At 36.7% G+C, this 22,726-nt stretch overlaps 3 protein-coding genes across 5 annotated transcripts in view; 1 reads left to right on the forward strand and 2 right to left on the reverse strand.

The window, feature by feature from the left end:
- The window catches only part of LOC132988864 (serrate RNA effector molecule homolog), a 164,038-nt gene that overhangs the window by 74,573 nt on the left and 66,739 nt on the right, over nt 1-22,726 (forward strand). The gene's annotated exons all lie outside the window — the stretch shown is intronic.
- On the reverse strand, nt 5,075-6,087 carry LOC132988723 (olfactory receptor 52D1-like). The gene has a single exon (XM_061056297.1). It carries the CDS (start codon nt 6,011-6,013, stop codon nt 5,075-5,077), a length of 939 nt encoding a protein of 312 aa, XP_060912280.1. The 5' UTR covers nt 6,014-6,087.
- On the reverse strand, nt 15,670-16,682 carry LOC132988724 (olfactory receptor 52D1-like). Its single transcript, XM_061056298.1, has one exon. The coding sequence runs from the start codon at nt 16,606-16,608 to the stop codon at nt 15,670-15,672; it is 939 nt and encodes a 312-aa protein (XP_060912281.1). The 5' UTR covers nt 16,609-16,682.

Genomic DNA, 22,726 nt, shown 5'->3' on the forward strand with positions numbered 1-22,726 from the left:
GTGTTACTGCTTTCAGCGGGTTGGTGTCATTTTCTACAGCCAAGATTCAGAGTTAGGGATACATTTGACGGTTCAAACTTGGCAGAAGGAGATTTTTCACGAGTAAACACAACTTACACAAGCACAGGACAAGATCAGCAAAGAGATAAGAGGTCAAATTTTGTCCCCAGGGGATGCTTAGTGTGACACAAAGGTTTTTAGTTGCAAGGTGTTAAGCTCTTAGGTTCACAGTCATTTTGTCTAAAAGTGGAAATCACCCTTTGTAATTAGCATTTAAAATCAAATGTCATTATATATAATGAGGTGAAATAAGTGCATGTATAAGTGTATAAACATGTCTGCATGGTTATTATCCTAATTCACCTCAAACACATTTAAGACATCATAAGAATTGTTTTGTATCCCAGCTCCATTGGTTGCCTGATAAATCATTCAACAAAAATAGCTATTGTAGTTTTTTTTTAACACTTTATCATACTTAGGGTATTATAAAAATTATCCCTTCATCCAGTGTATCCTCTGAAGTAACTAGGGTTCTTCTTAAAAGCAGGAGATATGGTGACTACACGCCATCTTTATATGACTGAAATATATAAAAAAACTACAACCGATATATGTATGGCCGATACACAAATAGACTATATGAAGTATATTTAATTTCTAAGAACTCAAGGTTATATAAATCAATACTGTTTTTTAGTTCATCAATATTTCACAACTGATGGCAAGACGATGCTTTAATTTTTTAGAATGAAATAGAAACAAGGTGACAATATTGTTGAAAGCAGCGGGTTGACTCTGAGTGTCATCATGTAAATCATATGTAAGATTAAAAATATGAGACACAATGTATTAGGAATAACTATAAAATGTTTAATTATATATATATATATATATATATATATATATAAATGTATTACAGAATACAATTATATTGTGTCTTGTTGTTAAGTCTTAATCTATTGTTTGTGGCCACCTCCTCCCACATACACATCCATAGGGCCCCATTGTACCAGGTCGCCCTGAAATCCTGGCTGCACTAGTTTCCTGTTAGGGGCTGGTGACAGCATAGGGTCAAGTGACTCAAATAACTTACTTTTATGTTGAGATAACAGTCTAAAGAAGATAAAAATGACATATTTTAATGTTTGGTGTCCTTACTTAAAAAATGACAGACTTTGATATACATACCTTTTGAATTTCTGTTTCAATTTTCAATTTCCGCCTAAACTACATGTGTGTTTAAGTGTGACAAATTAAAAAATTGAAAATGGTATTGATAAAAACTTTGCATAATTGTAACTACTAACTATCTGTGAACATCCTGTCCAAATTTGGTGAAATTCTGATTCTGATTCCCAGAGATACATGTGATGAGGCTAGAGCTGTCCCTTCCGGAGAAGCCCTAATTTGACCTATTTTCGTTTTTTGTTAAGATGCATAAAACATCCAAAAAAAAGTTATTTTGCAGTAAAATATTTTTATACAACCATCCGTTTCATAAACTAGACATGTTCAAGTTATGAAAAAATATGGTTGTGCTTTGTTCTACCTCGGGTAGGGATATCTCAACTTTTAGGGCCCAAGTTCCTGTACTATAAGTTTGAGTACAGATTTGGTTTCAATTTGAGCACCACCTAGCCTACCTACTGGAAAACAATGGCACAGCTGGCAAAGAGCAGTTTGGATCATAGACTGTAAATATTAAGGTTTGGAATCACCCCCTTACGGTCATATGAACCGCTTTTTATCTCAAGAAAACTACTTCTACGTATACGGCTCATTATCTAGTTAAAATCGGTCCTATCAGTTAAAGATATGGTGGGATTCATAAAATACAAGAGCTAGATTCGGTTGCTGACAGTAATCTGCTTTTCAGTGCTGTCTCTTACAGCATTGAGGTGTACTGACCATAGACTGTAAATATGGTACTGACCAAATTTACAACTGACTGTTTAGACAGTATCACCGTAAAACTTATAGTTTTATCTCCCGCACCAGTAGCCTAATTTAAGATAAGATAAGATAAGACAAGATAAGATAAGATAAGATAAGATATACTTTATTCATCCCAGCAGGGAAATTTAGGTTCATATCTTTCTTAACAAAACCGTTCATCCTCTACGTAGTTCTTCTTATCACTACGGATGTCATATATTTCTGACCACAAGTGAGATTTTGGTGGCGCTGTTTCACCCTTTTGGTAAAGGCAAGGAGACCCCGTTTTCAACATTTGAGTGACAGCTAATGCAGAGTCGGCAGCAGAAGTGAACAGATCACAGTTTGACCAACATTTTATAGCGGCTTTTTATCAAAACTCTGTGAAATAGATACTTTATCAAACGTAAGTCTGACTCATTTCTCAATTAGTTAATCATAGGCCATAAGTCACATTGAGAAACATGTTTAATAAGGCCTAAATTATGTTGACATCCAGGAAGAACTAGGATTGCAGTTAGCTAATCAAGCTAGCGGGCTATACTTTAACATTAATATTACCTTTTCAGAATGTCACTGTACAAGTATAATTATGACTGAAATAACTGTCTTTTTTAAATGTATTTTTTCCTAATCACACTGAAAGCCACCCTTTAAAAAATAATTCTGTGCGTTTAGTAGAAAGTTGCAACAAAAATTAGGGGGGAAAATGATGTTATCAATATAATATACTATGTTAAACAAATGAAAACTATATATGTCAGTCAGGGAAAATGTGGTTTTGGTTTGTCAGAAGCAAGTGATGTCAGTGTATCACTGATCCACCATAGGATGTCTATTTGTCAGAGTGTTATAAATATTTTTAGTCAACATCATGGGCCCCTGGCTCTTCAATATAACAAGCTTTTGAGGGAACTATGACCATGAAAATAGAAAAAAGAGCCTAGCTAAAATTAAAACATTCAGGAAATCCTAAATTGACAAGTTAAGTAGTAAGTAAAACAGTATAATAATCTTTCCCCAGAGGCAGCATTAGCCCCGAGGTCCCCAGCCTGAGCAGATCTGGAAATAACAGTGTGCTGTGCCTTGAAACCAATTCCCCAGGCTTTTCTCTCCAGGTCAGTTGTCCAAGTGTAGCTGAATTAGATTTGGTTTCTTATTTGATTTTATGTGATTAATGCAGGCAGTCCACTCTCTCACACACTCACACTCAATCTCTCTCATTTTTCATGTCTCTCCATGCATCTGAGCTGTGCCTCAGTGATTGTGAAAGTACATTGAACGTTTCCAAGACAAGGGATGATACAGAAAGTAAGCTATCCCTTTAAAACTGGAGCACAACAACAGAACGTCAAATTAATAATGTCAAATTATAAAATAACACGTAGAAATAGTTTCAATTGTTTGTGTGCCTGCTGTAATTGCTATTCAGTTTTGTGTTTCTTTGTATGGTCTGTAGATTTCCATTGTTATCCCTTCATTCCTCCTCCACTACCGCTTAATATTTGAATGAGTTTTTTTTAGTGTAGGCCACAAGCATAGAAAATGTATGTATTTATTTTGTATTTGTTTATTTAACAGGGACAAATGCTGTGAACATTGCTTCATATGTTAAAAACGAAGAAGATGCCATACAGGTTTCAAGCCGTGGCTAATTTACAAGCCCTGTCCCTGGCTATAGGCTTCAAGGATTAAAACAAAATCATTAGACTTAAAGAAATGTAGAAACAATGATACTATACAAATACAGACATTATAAACTCAATTCAAATAAGAGACTAAATAAGACCAAACAGTAAAATGACCCTAACCCTCAATGCTCACAAACCTGCTTCAGTTTTAGCCACTGTTTTACTTGTGATATGAATTCATTTTAATGTAGAAAGCATATTTTTTATAACTGAAACATGTTACCGTACGATTGGAAATTGACTGACTTTGCACATTTGTGCCATGAGGTGGCGCCGTAGAATTAAATTAACAAAACAAATAATGCAGAAGAGGATTAATAAAAAGAAAGTGGGCTATTTATATGTATACAAATATCAAATAGTAAACCTAATTTTATTATATTTGCAGTTAATGTGCCAATGTGAAACAGTAATAAATTGTTCCAAGTTCCATTATCTTTTTGGATAATGATAGAAAATGATGCTAAAAGTGCAAATGTTATTTAAATTGGTAAGCAATTAGGTCCCACTAATTAAACGGTGAAATAATCTTAGGTAAATGTTACAGTCATTGTGTTTATAAACCCATTGGATTTGGCCCAAATTAAAGATTTTATAATTCATATAACATGTAAAAAGTTATTTGAAACTGTGATGCATTGAAATGAATCTTCTTTCCCATACATTTTATTGCACATTCAACATTCAATGCCAATTTTCAAAAGTTCATATCAAGATCCCTTCCTGATTTTTTTGTAACTAAAATATTTCAGTGAACAACACAAGATAACAGATGCAGCAACTGATGATTCATGATAATATGCTTTAATAACTTTAGCAAGTTATTCAAGAAGAACTTCTACACATATCTGTGTTGGAATTTATATCAAGCTTTCTACTTGAAAGAAGATCAATATTTCTATGCACTTATAGGCAGCCTGAAATGAGTTTACATAAATGATGTTACAGTAATGTGACTAAGGTGCTATGAACACTACACTTCAGATTAAATTTGTCTGATCTAATACCTAAAAAACATAAGACTGGACGTCAAAACGTAAACATTTGAATTAGTCAATGTTTGCATTTACTTGTACCAAAAATATTTGACCATTCAGTAAAAAGAAACGTTCTAGTGATATATCTCAATAAGCAGTGAGGCGAAGATTAAAATAATGTCTGTACAAATACATTATAATCTATTGTCCTGCAAAGGTTTAGACAAACTGATTAACACTCAATTCATCATATGCACAAAGTCTCAGCTTCAGCCAGCTATGCAACAGGAATTCTACGTGGTATAACATGAATTAAGACTACTTTTTCTTTGTGCTGTCTGGTATAGTTTTGTCTCATTAAATGAAAAAGAAATTGGGATTAAATAACAAAGAGAGACAAAAGACTCCACATGCCATAGGTTTCAGGACACATTTTGAAGCAGAGCAGCAGCATCACTCTAATCTTTACTAATTTGCTTCTATCCTCCTTTTTCTGCTTAAAAGCCTGAACAGTCGTGCTCTTATAAAATTAATACTCAACCCATAGATGGCTGGATTAAGAAGTGGTGGAAATATCAAAAAGTACAAAGACAAAAACAACTTGGTTTGGTAAGGAAGGTCAGTTGTGTTAAATCGACTTAGTGCTATTTCTAAAAAGCAACCTATTGCGTAGTTAACTATCGCTAGTAGGTGGGGAGTGCATGTCCGGAGGGCTTTGAAGTTGGATTTGCTGAATGACGCTAAACATACTCTTAGGATGTGTGCATATGAATAAAATATTATACAAATCTGTGGAACTGCGTACAAACCTACAGATAACAGACCGATTATGTTGACAGTAGACGTATCAGAACAGGCCAGTTTGACTAAAATGTAATTCATGCAGTACAACTTTTCAATTGTTCTTCCACAATACCTAAGCTGAAGAGTGAAAAAAAAAACAATTAAAAAGGCAAGTAAGGGAAAGAGCCAGGTAAAAACAATCAGTTTAACGAGTCTTTGTGACATGATGGCATGATAAAGCAGTGGATAACAAATGGCCACATACCTGTCGTAACTCATCGCTGCAAGAATTGTGAATTCAGTTATGGCATATGTGTGTACTGCATAGATCTGTGTCTGACAAAGTGTCAGAGATATGTCATATGAGCGTAACAACAGGTTGCTCAGGACTGCTGGCAGTAAAGCTGTGCTTCCATACAGACCATTCACTGCCAAGTTACACACCAACAAGTACATGGGCTCATGCAGGCTTTTTTCATGATAAATCACACTGATTAAGATGACATTTTCAACAATAATGGTGATGTATATCATAAGGAAAATGAAAAAGTACAATGGCTTCAGCTTTTCCATTCCATAGTAAGCAGTCATATGAAAAGACGTCACTTCAGAGAAATTTTTCATCCTGACTGATATTAATCTTTGCACATTTATATAATCTGAACAATTTTTAATCTACTACACAATCTGAGGCAAACCGGTTTTACCTGTGTGAAACCCCCCTCTCATCATGTATTTAACTGTACTTTTATACCCTTAGCATTAGTCCCTCTCTGGAATTCGGTCTCGCATTATGTCTCACCTCCATGGCAAATCCTGCATGCTCCCATGTGGGGGTGTGGTGTCACTGCCATGAAATCATACAAGCTGCTGTATTGCATACAAATCCCAAAGGCATCAGTCTTAACAAAACATTGCAAACAAGAGAAAAAAATAAAGTATAAATCATGTTCTCATAGCAACATTTCTATGTACCTGACATGTAAATGTTCAACACCAACATAAAAGGAAACCTCTGTGACTAGAATGAAATATAGCTAAAAATTCGACTTTGTTTGAAAATATGTGGGAGTGGTGGAGAAATATCTAGGACAGATCTACTATCAAATCCTTTGATCAGCTGTATGTAAGATGTACAGAAACCTCATGGACATCCATTCACTAGCTGTGAAGATCATCCTAAACAGGAAATTCCTATTTGATGGGCCTCAATGATAAGGGGGAACAGGTTTAGTAATGTCTCCCTTTTAGGATAAAAACACTGAACTAACTGGTTGGACATTGATGTCCATAGGTAGGGCAGAGAAATAATAACAAGTTAAGGTTATTGCACAGATTATCAGATGATTACGCGATTGTTGCTGCACACACAAATGTCTGCTTGATCAATCTTGGTTGGATTGCATTGCTACTCAAGGGTTGTAAAGTTTATGATAGTTATAGTAGTTGATACATGAATCTAGTGGTGCACTAACCATCTTAAATGATAGTATAAGGTGTCATCTGGAGTTTTGATCAACATCAGATACCCTAGCAAACATTCCCTGCCTGCGTCCAAGGCTAAACACTTTACACACTGACTGTTTATCATGCAAGTGCATACCAACCAAGTCCACTAAATTCCTCCATTAGCTCTGTTCATTCCTACTTTTGCCGCTCTCTGGCCTCCTGCATCCGCCCCTCCCAGGGCACTGTTAGGTTCAGCAATACCCCCGCCCAGATAGACCAGCATTATATCTCTTCAAAAGGTTAAGGTCCAGGTCCCTCTTGAATCTGCCAATCATACACCCCTTTTTGTTTGGGATTTGCAAATTCTGCCCTCACAAATGTCTGAATATTTTGGTGGTGGGAGATGCTGGTCAAAAGAATTGCTAATTGACTTCAGGATAACTATAAAGGTCCTGACACACCAAGCAGACGGCATGGAAGTAGTGGCGACGAAGGCCAACTGTGGCGTCGCCTCAAGACGCCTCACAATGCCTTTGTCTTTGCCAAAAAGTTGCACTTGATCACACCGCAAAGACTACAGCCGACGGCCAACCACCATGGGCATGCGTGAGAGGAAATAACTCTCCATGCCAGCATGTGGCAGTAGTCTGTAATCGGGGAAACAGGAAGGGGACAAGGACATGCGGATATATAAACCGTTGTTATGATACAAGAAGACCGTTTTAACACCACTGTCGCTCACAACTCGTAATCTAGGTACTTCTAATCGAGAATAATGTCTGATAAAAAGTTACCTCTTGAATGTAGTCGTTTACTTGCTTTCGTCACTTCCATTTTTCTTCTCATACACGGATTCACTTAGCTGAACAGCCAATCAGAGTAATTCCTCTCACCAACCGCACCGAACGACATGTCGAATCGGCCGAAAAAAGGCAGACGAGGGCTGACGGGTAGCGACGGAGCTGGACACACCACAAAAACTAGAGCTATGATCGCTAACTGACGGTCCACCTAGGACTGACGGCCGATGATCTCCTTGGTGTGTCAGGGCCTTAAGCACGGTAGTGTCGCTTAAAATACACAACGCCCCTTCCAAATTGCTTTAGGGCAGGAGCTCATGTTGTGCTTCAGTGTTCTTCTTTGGCAAAAAAGTATGTTTGAGCTTTGACTTTGCCACAACAAAATAGGTAAGATGAGTTTGCTAGAAAGTTGATGTGGAAGGGTTCAGTTTTTAACATTTCAGACCATAAGATCTTGCTGTCCTTACCATGTTCCCATCTCACCTTTACCAGTCTGGTTAACAGTTATATCTTCTTGTATGGGTAGCCATATAATCCTTGCTATCTATCACATTCGCCTAACACGCAAAAGGTCTCTGGGCGGAAACATTGTTTTCTTTCTCCCCTAAATGTTACACCATTTTGACATTGTGCATAATAACAAAAGTAGAACCGAAATAATGAGAAAACAAATAATGATAATCATTTGATAATATTTAAATGCATTTTATTCATAAAATATTGCAATGATGATCTATTTTTTTCTGTTCTCATCCCTTTCATTTTTAAAATGGTGAAGAAAAGTTATAGTGAAGGAATGTTAATTTAAATTCATCTGTTAGCTAAGTTGCTTTTAACTACCTCTTAACTCTTCTCTACGGTGGCTGGTAGGTGAGGCGAATGCATTTTCCGGCGTGTAGCCTAACACGCGAAAGGTCCCTGTTTCAACCTTAAATGTTACACCACTTTGACATTTTAAAAGAAAAATATTCAGAACGAAATTATCACCAGGAAAAGATGACTACCATAATAACTCTATTTCTATTTTCATTTAAAGCAATCTATTAGCTAAGTTGCTTTGATCTAACTCTCAACTCTTCTCTCACCACGAGTTAGGCCACAATGCAAATTTTGTGCCACATCTGCCTCAAAAAAGCAATTCTTCATGACAGTCTAACAACAGTTACAATTATCCACCTTGTTCTCGTTGGCGCTACTGTAGAAGTGATTATGGGTGGAACTTCAGGTGATACAGCGGAAGTAGGAAAAAGCTAGTTCCTTACAGTGGCTAACCATAGTGGCTAATCATCAACGGCGGTTCTTTTGAAAAGAATCGTCTTCTAATTTGCAAATACTGCTTTATTTTTTGTCAGATGTTTTACTGTTATATGGTGAATGGACTTGAACTTATATCGCGCTTTTCTAGTCTTCCAATTACTCAAGGTGCTTTTACACTGCCTGTCACACCCACCCATTCATACCCTTTCGCACACTGATGGTAGTGATCGCTATGTAGTATCATCCATCAGAAGTAACTAATCCCATTCATACACTGCCACTGAAGCAGCGGGAGCAATTCAGGGTTGAGTGTCTTGCCCAAGGACACATCGGACATGTTGCTCAGCTGGGGATCGAGCCCTCGACCTTCTGGTTGAGAGGCGACGACTCTACCAACTGAGCCACAGCCGCCCATATATATATATATATTAATTTAGGTTATATTATATGGCACAAGTTATTTTTATCCGAAATGTCCCTGCGGAGTTCTGTTACCTGTTGCGCTGTTCGCGGTTGTACTAATAACCAGACTTAGCCAAATTTGTGGCTTGAACAGTGGTGTACTGAACATGCACCGAAGACAAAACGGGATTGTTCCTGTGACACGTTACAGTTTCCATCTCTTACCTGCAGATGATGAATCCCAAAGGACCACCAAAAACGTTGTACCTGTGTTCATTACATTATGTGGGAAAGAAGCCAACGAAGGAAACTCTTATCCCACTTTGTGGCTGGGCTACGACAGACCATTGGACAAGAAACGTTGTGTCAGCAGCGCCAGGAGGACATCAGGTACCGTTAGGATTTCAGGCGTGGGATGAACGACAGGACGTTAGTTTTATTGTTGTCTTTACAGTTTAATGTAACATTAGGGCGATTCATGGCTGAGTGCAGGGCAGCATGAACTAAACATTTTAAGTTAAACTACCTTCGTGTAGAAAAATGAAATGATCTGATTAATGATTAAAAAGGCCAAATATTTGACAAATGTTCTAAATTGTGTGCTAACTTGCTCAAATTCACACATGGATGATGATCACATTATTTCATTTGAGGTGAAACAGATGATGTTCCAACATTTTTATCTCCAAGTTGTTCATTCAGAATACGTGTCCTGATACGTGTCAGGAACGGGTTCAGTGACAGAAAGCACCAGAAGTGGCGTCCATAATTCACGCAAAGTACCATGGGGGCTAGGAATAAGGTGGATAGATTTGTATTTTTACTTTTTTGCACTATGAGATTTCAGAGCCTCATTCTGTTTTTCACAGTGTAAAATTTTCTGTCATGATTATAGGCTATTTAATTGTAATGTTCTGTTATGGAGTTAACCGTTTAATGTCCTCTCCATATAGGCTACTGTACCTTTCCTGCTTGCACTGGCTACTACACATCTAGCTACGCCACACACAGCTTTTGTCCCATTGTCAATGAAAGATCAGAAGCAGCCAGGGTTGTAGTTTCAATAGGTTGTAATAGTAGTTGTTAGTTTTGGTGTCTTGATTTGGTTGTGTTGTCTTGATTTAGTTTTGGTGTCTTGATTTGGTTGTGTTGTCTTGATTTAGTTGTGGTGTCTAAAAAGGATTGTTTTAGTTAGTTATGAAGCTCACTTAAACTTAGACTGATATCTTTAAATGGTTTACAAAAGCAAACCAGACCTTAAGATAGAAGATAGATTTTTTTCTTATTCTTATGTGTTACTGCTTTCAGCGGGTTGGTGTCATTTTCTACAGCCAAGATTCAGAGTTAGGGATACATTTGACGGTTCAAACTTGGCAGAAGGAGATTTTTCACGAGTAAACACAACTTACACAAGCACAGGACAAGATCAGCAAAGAGATAAGAGGTCAAATTTTGTCCCCAGGGGATGCTTAGTGTGACACAAAGGTTTTTAGTTGCAAGGTGTTAAGCTCTTAGGTTCACAGTCATTTTGTCTAAAAGTGGAAATCACCCTTTGTAATTAGCATTTAAAATCAAATGTCATTATATATAATGAGGTGAAATAAGTGCATGTATAAGTGTATAAACATGTCTGCATGGTTATTATCCTAATTCACCTCAAACACATTTAAGACATCATAAGAATTGTTTTGTATCCCAGCTCCATTGGTTGCCTGATAAATCATTCAACAAAAATAGCTATTGTAGTTTTTTTAACACTTTATCATACTTAGGGTATTATAAAAATTATCCCTTCATCCAGTGTATCCTCTGAAGTAACTAGGGTTCTTCTTAAAAGCAGGAGATATGGTGACTACACGCCATCTTTATATGACTGAAATATATAAAAAAACTACAACCGATATATGTATGGCCGATATACAAATAGACTATATGAAGTATATTTAATTTCTAAGAACTCAAGGTTATATAAATCAATACTGTTTTTTAGTTCATCAATATTTCACAACTGATGGCAAGACGATGCTTTAATTTTTTAGAATGAAATAGAAACAATGTCATAGGTGACAATATTGTTGAAAGCAGCGGGTTGACTCTGAGTGTCATCATGTAAATCATATGTAAGATTAAAAATATGAGACACAATGTATTAGGAATAACTATAAAATGTTTAATTATATATATATATATATATATATATATATATATATATAAATGTATTACAGAATACAATTATATTGTGTCTTGTTGTTAAGTCTTAATCTATTGTTTGTGGCCACCTCCTCCCACATACACATCCATAGGGCCCCATTGTACCAGGTCGCCCTGAAATCCTGGCTGCACTAGTTTCCTGTTAGGGGCTGGTGACAGCATAGGGTCAAGTGACTCAAATAACTTACTTTTATGTTGAGATAGCAGTCTAAAGAAGATAAAAATGACATATTTTAATGTTTGGTGTCCTTACTTAAAAAATGACAGACTTTGATATACATACCTTTTGAATTTCTGTTTCAATTTTCAATTTCCGCCTAAACTACATGTGTGTTTAAGTGTGACAAATTAAAAAATTGAAAATGGTATTGATAAAAACTTTGCATAATTGTAACTACTAACTATCTGTGAACATCCTGTCCAAATTTGGTGAAATTCTGATTCTGATTCCCAGAGATACATGTGATGAGGCTAGAGCTGTCCCTTCCGGAGAAGCCCTAATTTGACCTATTTTCGTTTTTTGTTAAGATGCATAAAACATCCAAAAAAAAGTTATTTTGCAGTAAAATATTTTTATACAACCATCCGTTTCATAAACTAGACATGTTCAAGTTATGAAAAAATATGGTTGTGCTTTGTTCTACCTCGGGTAGGGGTATCTCAACTTTTAGGGCCCAAGTTCCTGTACTATAAGTTTGAGTACAGATTTGGTTTCAATTTGAGCACCACCTAGCCTACCTACTGGAAAACAATGGCACAGCTGGCAAAGAGCAGTTTGGATCATAGACTGTAAATATTAAGGTTTGGAATCACCCCCTTACGGTCATATGAACCGCTTTTTATCTCAAGAAAACTACTTCTACGTATACGGCTCATTATCTAGTTAAAATCGGTCCTATCAGTTAAAGATATGGTGGGATTCATAAAATACAAGAGCTAGATTCGGTTGCTGACAGTAATCTGCTTTTCAGTGCTGTCTCTTACAGCATTGAGGTGTACTGACCATAGACTGTAAATATGGTACTGACCAAATTTACAACTGACTGTTTAGACAGTATCACCGTAAAACTTATAGTTTTATCTCCCGCACCAGTAGCCTAATTTAAGATAAGATAAGATAAGACAAGATAAGATAAGATAAGATATACTTTATTCATCCCAGCAGGGAAATTTAGGTTCATATCTTTCTTAACAAAACCGTTCATCCTCTACGTAGTTCTTCTTATCACTACGGATGTCATATATTTCTGACCACAAGTGAGATTTTGGTGGCGCTGTTTCACCCTTTTGGTAAAGGCAAGGAGACCCCGTTTTCAACATTTGAGTGACAGCTAATGCAGAGTCGGCAGCAGAAGTGAACAGATCACAGTTTGACCAACATTTTATAGCGGCTTTTTATCAAAACTCTGTGAAATAGATACTTTATCAAACGTAAGTCTGACTCATTTCTCAATTAGTTAATCATAGGCCATAAGTCACATTGAGAAACATGTTTAATAAGGCCTAAATTATGTTGACATCCAGGAAGAACTAGGATTGCAGTTAGCTAATCAAGCTAGCGGGCTATACTTTAACATTAATATTACCTTTTCAGAATGTCACTGTACAAGTATAATTATGACTGAAATAACTGTCTTTTTTAAATGTATTTTTTCCTAATCACACTGAAAGCCACCCTTTAAAAAATAATTCTGTGCGTTTAGTAGAAAGTTGCAACAAAAATTAGGGGGGAAAATGATGTTATCAATATAATATACTATGTTAAACAAATGAAAACTATATATGTCAGTCAGGGAAAATGTGGTTTTGGTTTGTCAGAAGCAAGTGATGTCAGTGTATCACTGATCCACCATAGGATGTCTATTTGTCAGAGTGTTATAAATATTTTTAGTCAACATCATGGGCCCCTGGCTCTTCAATATAACAAGCTTTTGAGGGAACTATGACCATGAAAATAGAAAAAAGAGCCTAGCTAAAATTAAAACATTCAGGAAATCCTAAATTGACAAGTTAAGTAGTAAGTAAAACAGTATAATAATCTTTCCCCAGAGGCAGCATTAGCCCCGAGGTCCCCAGCCTGAGCAGATCTGGAAATAACAGCGTGCTGTGCCTTGAAACCAATTCCCCAGGCTTTTCTCTCCAGGTCAGTTGTCCAAGTGTAGCTGAATTAGATTTGGTTTCTTATTTGATTTTATGTGATTAATGCAGGCAGTCCACTCTCTCACACACTCACACTCAATCTCTCTCATTTTTCATGTCTCTCCATTCATCTGAGCTGTGCCTCAGTGATTGTGAAAGTACATTGAACGTTTCCAAGACAAGGGATGATACAGAAAGTAAGCTATCCCTTTAAAACTGGAGCACAACAACAGAACGTCAAATTAATAATGTCAAATTATAAAATAACACGTAGAAATAGTTTCAATTGTTTGTGTGCCTGCTGTAATTGCTATTCAGTTTTGTGTTTCTTTGTATGGTCTGTAGATTTCCATTGTTATCCCTTCATTCCTCCTCCACTACCGCTTAATATTTGAATGAGTTTTTTTTAGTGTAGGCCACAAGCATAGAAAATGTATGTATTTATTTTGTATTTGTTTATTTAACAGGGACAAATGCTGTGAACATTGCTTCATATGTTAAAAACGAAGAAGATGCCATACAGGTTTCAAGCCGTGGCTAATTTACAAGCCCTGTCCCTGGCTATAGGCTTCAAGGATTAAAACAAAATCATTAGACTTAAAGAAATGTAGAAACAATGATACTATACAAATACAGACATTATAAACTCAATTCAAATAAGAGACTAAATAAGACCAAACAGTAAAATGACCCTAACCCTCAATGCTCACAAACCTGCTTCAGTTTTAGCCACTGTTTTACTTGTGATATGAATTCATTTTAATGTAGAAAGCATATTTTTTATAACTGAAACATGTTACCGTACGATTGGAAATTGACTGACTTTGCACATTTGTGCCATGAGGTGGCGCCGTAGAATTAAATTAACAAAACAAATAATGCAGAAGAGGATTAATAAAAAGAAAGTGGGCTATTTATATGTATACAAATATCAAATAGTAAACCTAATTTTATTATATTTGCAGTTAATGTGCCAATGTGAAACAGTAATAAATTGTTCCAAGTTCCATTATCTTTTTGGATAATGATAGAAAATGATGCTAAAAGTGCAAATGTTATTTAAATTGGTAAGCAATTAGGTCCCACTAATTAAACGGTGAAATAATCTTAGGTAAATGTTACAGTCATTGTGTTTATAAACCCATTGGATTTGGCCCAAATTAAAGATTTTATAATTCATATAACATGTAAAAAGTTATTTGAAACTGTGATGCATTGAAATGAATCTTCTTTCCCATACATTTTATTGCACATTCAACATTCAATGCCAATTTTCAAAAGTTCATATCAAGATCCCTTCCTGATTTTTTTGTAACTAAAATATTTCAGTGAACAACACAAGATAACAGATGCAGCAACTGATGATTCATGATAATATGCTTTAATAACTTTAGCAAGTTATTCAAGAAGAACTTCTACACATATCTGTGTTGGAATTTATATCAAGCTTTCTACTTGAAAGAAGATCAATATTTCTATGCACTTATAGGCAGCCTGAAATGAGTTTACATAAATGATGTTACAGTAATGTGACTAAGGTGCTATGAACACTACACTTCAGATTAAATTTGTCTGATCTAATACCTAAAAAACATAAGACTGGACGTCAAAACGTAAACATTTGAATTAGTCAATGTTTGCATTTACTTGTACCAAAAATATTTGACCATTCAGTAAAAAGAAACGTTCTAGTGATATATCTCAATAAGCAGTGAGGCGAAGATTAAAATAATGTCTGTACAAATACATTATAATCTATTGTCCTGCAAAGGTTTAGACAAACTGATTAACACTCAATTCATCATATGCACAAAGTCTCAGCTTCAGCCAGCTATGCAACAGGAATTCTACGTGGTATAACATGAATTAAGACTACTTTTTCTTTGTGCTGTCTGGTATAGTTTTGTCTCATTAAATGAAAAAGAAATTGGGATTAAATAACAAAGAGAGACAAAAGACTCCACATGCCATAGGTTTCAGGACACATTTTGAAGCAGAGCAGCAGCATCACTCTAATCTTTACTAATTTGCTTCTATCCTCCTTTTTCTGCTTAAAAGCCTGAACAGTCGTGCTCTTATAAAATTAATACTCAACCCATAGATGGCTGGATTAAGAAGTGGTGGAAATATCAAAAAGTACAAAGACAAAAACAACTTGGTTTGGTAAGGAAGGTCAGTTGTGTTAAATCGACTTAGTGCTATTTCTAAAAAGCAACCTATTGCGTAGTTAACTATCGCTAGTAGGTGGGGAGTGCATGTCCGGAGGGCTTTGAAGTTGGATTTGCTGAATGACGCTAAACATACTCTTAGGATGTGTGCATATGAATAAAATATTATACAAATCTGTGGAACTGCGTACAAACCTACAGATAACAGACCGATTATGTTGACAGTAGACGTATCAGAACAGGCCAGTTTGACTAAAATGTAATTCATGCAGTACAACTTTTCAATTGTTCTTCCACAATACCTAAGCTGAAGAGTGAAAAAAAAAACAATTAAAAAGGCAAGTAAGGGAAAGAGCCAGGTAAAAACAATCAGTTTAACGAGTCTTTGTGACATGATGGCATGATAAAGCAGTGGATAACAAATGGCCACATACCTGTCGTAACTCATCGCTGCAAGAATTGTGAATTCAGTTATGGCATATGTGTGTACTGCATAGATCTGTGTCTGACAAAGTGTCAGAGATATGTCATATGAGCGTAACAACAGGTTGCTCAGGACTGCTGGCAGTAAAGCTGTGCTTCCATACAGACCATTCACTGCCAAGTTACACACCAACAAGTACATGGGCTCATGCAGGCTTTTTTCATGATAAATCACACTGATTAAGATGACATTTTCAACAATAATGGTGATGTATATCATAAGGAAAATGAAAAAGTACAATGGCTTCAGCTTTTCCATTCCATAGTAAGCAGTCATATGAAAAGACGTCACTTCAGAGAAATTTTTCATCCTGACTGATATTAATCTTTGCACATTTATATAATCTGAACAATTTTTAATCTACTACACAATCTGAGGCAAACCGGTTTTACCTGTGTGAAACCCCCCTCTCATCATGTATTTAACTGTACTTTTATACCCTTAGCATTAGTCCCTCTCTGGAATTCGGTCTCGCATTATGTCTCACCTCCATGGCAAATCCTGCATGCTCCCATGTGGGGGTGTGGTGTCACTGCCATGAAATCATACAAGCTGCTGTATTGCATACAAATCCCAAAGGCATCAGTCTTAACAAAACATTGCAAACAAGAGAAAAAAATAAAGTATAAATCATGTTCTCATAGCAACATTTCTATGTACCTGACATGTAAATGTTCAACACCAACATAAAAGGAAACCTCTGTGACTAGAATGAAATATAGCTAAAAATTCGACTTTGTTTGAAAATATGTGGGAGTGGTGGAGAAATATCTAGGACAGATCTACTATCAAATCCTTTGATCAGCTGTATGTAAGATGTACAGAAACCTCATGGACATCCATTCACTAGCTGTGAAGATCATCCTAAACAGGAAATTCCTATTTGATGGGCCTCAATGATAAGGGGGAACAGGTTTAGTAATGTCTCCCTTTTAGGATAAAAACACTGAACTAACTGGTTGGACATTGATGTCCATAGGTAGGGCAGAGAAATAATAACAAGTTAAGGTTATTGCACAGATTATCAGATGATTACGCGATTGTTGCTGCACACACAAATGTCTGCTTGATCAATCTTGGTTGGATTGCATTGCTACTCAAGGGTTGTAAAGTTTATGATAGTTATAGTAGTTGATACATGAATCTAGTGGTGCACTAACCATCTTAAATGATAGTATAAGGTGTCATCTGGAGTTTTGATCAACATCAGATACCCTAGCAAACATTCCCTGCCTGCGTCCAAGGCTAAACACTTTACACACTGACTGTTTATCATGCAAGTGCATACCAACCAAGTCCACTAAATTCCTCCATTAGCTCTGTTCATTCCTACTTTTGCCGCTCTCTGGCCTCCTGCATCCGCCCCTCCCAGGGCACTGTTAGGTTCAGCAATACCCCCGCCCAGATAGACCAGCATTATATCTCTTCAAAAGGTTAAGGTCCAGGTCCCTCTTGAATCTGCCAATCATACACCCCTTTTTGTTTGGGATTTGCAAATTCTGCCCTCACAAATGTCTGAATATTTTGGTGGTGGGAGATGCTGGTCAAAAGAATTGCTAATTGACTTCAGGATAACTATAAAGGTCCTGACACACCAAGCAGACGGCATGGAAGTAGTGGCGACGAAGGCCAACTGTGGCGTCGCCTCAAGACGCCTCACAATGCCTTTGTCTTTGCCAAAAAGTTGCACTTGATCACACCGCAAAGACTACAGCCGACGGCCAACCACCATGGGCATGCGTGAGAGGAAATAACTCTCCATGCCAGCATGTGGCAGTAGTCTGTAATCGGGGAAACAGGAAGGGGACAAGGACATGCGGATATATAAACCGTTGTTATGATACAAGAAGACCGTTTTAACACCACTGTCGCTCACAACTCGTAATCTAGGTACTTCTAATCGAGAATAATGTCTGATAAAAAGTTACCTCTTGAATGTAGTCGTTTACTTGCTTTCGTCACTTCCATTTTTCTTCTCATACACGGATTCACTTAGCTGAACAGCCAATCAGAGTAATTCCTCTCACCAACCGCACCGAACGACATGTCGAATCGGCCGAAAAAAGGCAGACGAGGGCTGACGGGTAGCGACGGAGCTGGACACACCACAAAAACTAGAGCTATGATCGCTAACTGACGGTCCACCTAGGACTGACGGCCGATGATCTCCTTGGTGTGTCAGGGCCTTAAGCACGGTAGTGTCGCTTAAAATACACAACGCCCCTTCCAAATTGCTTTAGGGCAGGAGCTCATGTTGTGCTTCAGTGTTCTTCTTTGGCAAAAAAGTATGTTTGAGCTTTGACTTTGCCACAACAAAATAGGTAAGATGAGTTTGCTAGAAAGTTGATGTGGAAGGGTTCAGTTTTTAACATTTCAGACCATAAGATCTTGCTGTCCTTACCATGTTCCCATCTCACCTTTACCAGTCTGGTTAACAGTTATATCTTCTTGTATGGGTAGCCATATAATCCTTGCTATCTATCACATTCGCCTAACACGCAAAAGGTCTCTGGGCGGAAACATTGTTTTCTTTCTCCCCTAACTGTTACACCATTTTGACATTGTGCATAATAACAAAAGTAGAACCGAAATAATGAGAAAACAAATAATGATAATCATTTGATAATATTTAAATGCATTTTATTCATAAAATATTGCAATGATGATCTATTTTTTTCTGTTCTCATCCCTTTCATTTTTAAAATGGTGAAGAAAAGTTATAGTGAAGGAATGTTAATTTAAATTCATCTGTTAGCTAAGTTGCTTTTAACTACCTCTTAACTCTTCTCTACGGTGGCTGGTAGGTGAGGTGAATGCATTTTCCGGCGTGTAGCCTAACACGCGAAAGGTCCCTGTTTCAACCTTAAATGTTACACCACTTTGACATTTTAAAAGAAAAATATTCAGAACGAAATTATCACCAGGAAAAGATGACTACCATAATAACTCTATATCTATTTTCATTTAAAGCAATCTATTAGCTAAGTTGCTTTGATCTAACTCTCAACTCTTCTCTCACCACGAGTTAGGCCACAATGCAAATTTTGTGCCACATCTGCCTCAAAAAAGCAATTCTTCATGACAGTCTAACAACAGTTACAATTATCCACCTTGTTCTCGTTGGCGCTACTGTAGAAGTGATTATGGGTGGAACTTCAGGTGATACAGCGGAAGTAGGAAAAAGCTAGTTCCTTACAGTGGCTAACCATAGTGGCTAATCATCAACGGCGGTTCTTTTGAAAAGAATCGTCTTCTAATTTGCAAATACTGCTTTATTTTTTGTCAGATGTTTTACTGTTATATGGTGAATGGACTTGAACTTATATCGCGCTTTTCTAGTCTTCCAATTACTCAAGGTGCTTTTACACTGCCTGTCACACCCACCCATTCATACCCTTTCGCACACTGATGGTAGTGATCGCTATGTAGTATCATCCATCAGAAGTAACTAATCCCATTCATACACTGCCACTGAAGCAGCGGGAGCAATTCAGGGTTGAGTGTCTTGCCCAAGGACACATCGGACATGTTGCTCAGCTGGGGATCGAGCCCTCGACCTTCTGGTTGAGAGGCGACGACTCTACCAACTGAGCCACAGCCGCCCATATATATATATTAATTTAGGTTATATTATATGGCACAAGTTATTTTTATCCGAAATGTCCCTGCGGAGTTCTGTTACCTGTTGCGCTGTTCGCGGTTGTACTAATAACCAGACTTAGCCAAATTTGTGGCTTGAACAGTGGTGTACTGAACATGCACCGAAGACAAAACGGGATTGTTCCTGTGACACGTTACAGTTTCCATCTCTTACCTGCAGATGATGAATCCCAAAGGACCACCAAAAACGTTGTACCTGTGTTCATTACATTATGTGGGAAAGAAGCCAACGAAGGAAACTCTTATCCCACTTTGTGGCTGGGCTACGACAGACCATTGGACAAGAAACGTTGTGTCAGCAGCGCCAGGAGGACATCAGGTACCGTTAGGATTTCAGGCGTGGGAAGAACGACAGGACGTTAGTTTTATTGTTGTCTTTACAGTTTAATGTAACATTAGGGCGATTCATGGCTGAGTGCAGGGCAGCATGAACTAAACATTTTAAGTTAAACTACCTTTGTGTAGAAAAATGAAATGATCTGATTAATGATTAAAAAGGCCAAATATTTGACAAATGTTCTAAATTGTGTGCTAACTTGCTCAAATTCACACATGGATGATGATCACATTATTTCATTTGAGGTGAAACAGATGATGTTCCAACATTTTTATCTCCAAGTTGCTCATTCAGAATACGTGTCCTGATACGTGTCAGGAACGGGTTCAGTGACAGAAAGCACCAGAAGTGGCGTCCATAATTCACGCAAAGTACCATGGGGGCTAGGAATAAGGTGGATAGATTTGTATTTTTACTTTTTTGCACTATGAGATTTCAGAGCCTCATTCTGTTTTTCACAGTGTAAAATTTTCTGTCATGATTATAGGCTATTTAATTCTAATGTTCTGTTATGGAGTTAACCGTTTAATGTCCTCTCCATATAGGCTACTGTACCTTTCCTGCTTGCACTGGCTACTACACATCTAGCTACGCCACACACAGCTTTTGTCCCATTGTCAATGAAAGATCAGAAGCAGCCAGGGTTGTAGTTTCAATAGGTTGTAATAGTAGTTGTTAGTTTTGGTGTCTTGATTTGGTTGTGTTGTCTTGATTTAGTTGTGGTGTCTAAAAAGGATTGTTTTAGTTAGTTATGAAGCTCACTTAAACTTAGACTGATATCTTTAAATGGTTTACAAAAGCAAACCAGACCTTAAGATAGAAGATAGATTTTTTTCTTATTCTTATGTGTTACTGCTTTCAGCGGGTTGGTGTCATTTTCTACAGCCAAGATTCAGAGTTAGGGATACATTTGACGGTTCAAACTTGGCAGAAGGAGATTTTTCACGAGTAAACACAACTTACACAAGCACAGGACAAGATCAGCAAAGAGATAAGAGGTCAAATTTTGTCCCCAGGGGATGCTTAGTGTGACACAAAGGTTTTTAGTTGCAAGGTGTTAAGCTCTTAGGTTCACAGTCATTTTGTCTAAAAGTGGAAATCACCCTTTGTAATTAGCATTTAAAATCAAATGTCATTATATATAATGAGGTGAAATAAGTGCATGTATAAGTGTATAAACATGTCTGCATGGTTATTATCCTAATTCACCTCAAACACATTTAAGACATCATAAGAATTGTTTTGTATCCCAGCTCCATTGGTTGCCTGATAAATCATTCAACAAAAATAGCTATTGTAGTTTTTTTTTAACACTTTATCATACTTAGGGTATTATAAAAATTATCCCTTCATCCAGTGTATCCTCTGAAGTAACTAGGGTTCTTCTTAAAAGCAGGAGATATGGTGACTACACGCCATCTTTATATGACTGAAATATATAAAAAAAACTACAACCGATATATGTATGGCCGATATACAAATAGACTATATGAAGTATATTTAATTTCTAAGAACTCAAGGTTATATAAATCAATACTGTTTTTTAGTTCATCAATATTTCACAACTGATGGCAAGACGATGCTTTAATTTTTTAGAATGAAATAGAAACAAGGTGACAATATTGTTGAAAGCAGCGGGTTGACTCTGAGTGTCATCATGTAAATCATATGTAAGATTAAAAATATGAGACACAATGTATTAGGAATAACTATAAAATGTTTAATTATATATATATATATATATATATATATATATAAATGTATTACAGAATACAATTATATTGTGTCTTGTTGTTAAGTCTTAATCTATTGTTTGTGGCCACCTCCTCCCACATACACATCCATAGGGCCCCATTGTACCAGGTCGCCCTGAAATCCTGGCTGCACTAGTTTCCTGTTAGGGGCTGGTGACAGCATAGGGTCAAGTGACTCAAATAACTTACTTTTATGTTGAGATAACAGTCTAAAGAAGATAAAAATGACATATTTTAATGTTTGGTGTCCTTACTTAAAAAATGACAGACTTTGATATACATACCTTTTGAATTTCTGTTTCAATTTTCAATTTCCGCCTAAACTACATGTGTGTTTAAGTGTGACAAATTAAAAAATTGAAAATGGTATTGATAAAAACTTTGCATAATTGTAACTACTAACTATCTGTGAACATCCTGTCCAAATTTGGTGAAATTCTGATTCTGATTCCCAGAGATACATGTGATGAGGCTAGAGCTGTCCCTTCCGGAGAAGCCCTAATTTGACCTATTTTCGTTTTTTGTTAAGATGCATAAAACATCCAAAAAAAAGTTATTTTGCAGTAAAATATTTTTATACAACCATCCGTTTCATAAACTAGACATGTTCAAGTTATGAAAAAATATGGTTGTGCTTTGTTCTACCTCGGGTAGGGATATCTCAACTTTTAGGGCC

Source organism: Labrus mixtus, chromosome 14 (assembly GCF_963584025.1).
Source record: "Labrus mixtus chromosome 14, fLabMix1.1, whole genome shotgun sequence".
Taxonomy (NCBI): domain Eukaryota; kingdom Metazoa; phylum Chordata; class Actinopteri; order Labriformes; family Labridae; genus Labrus; species Labrus mixtus.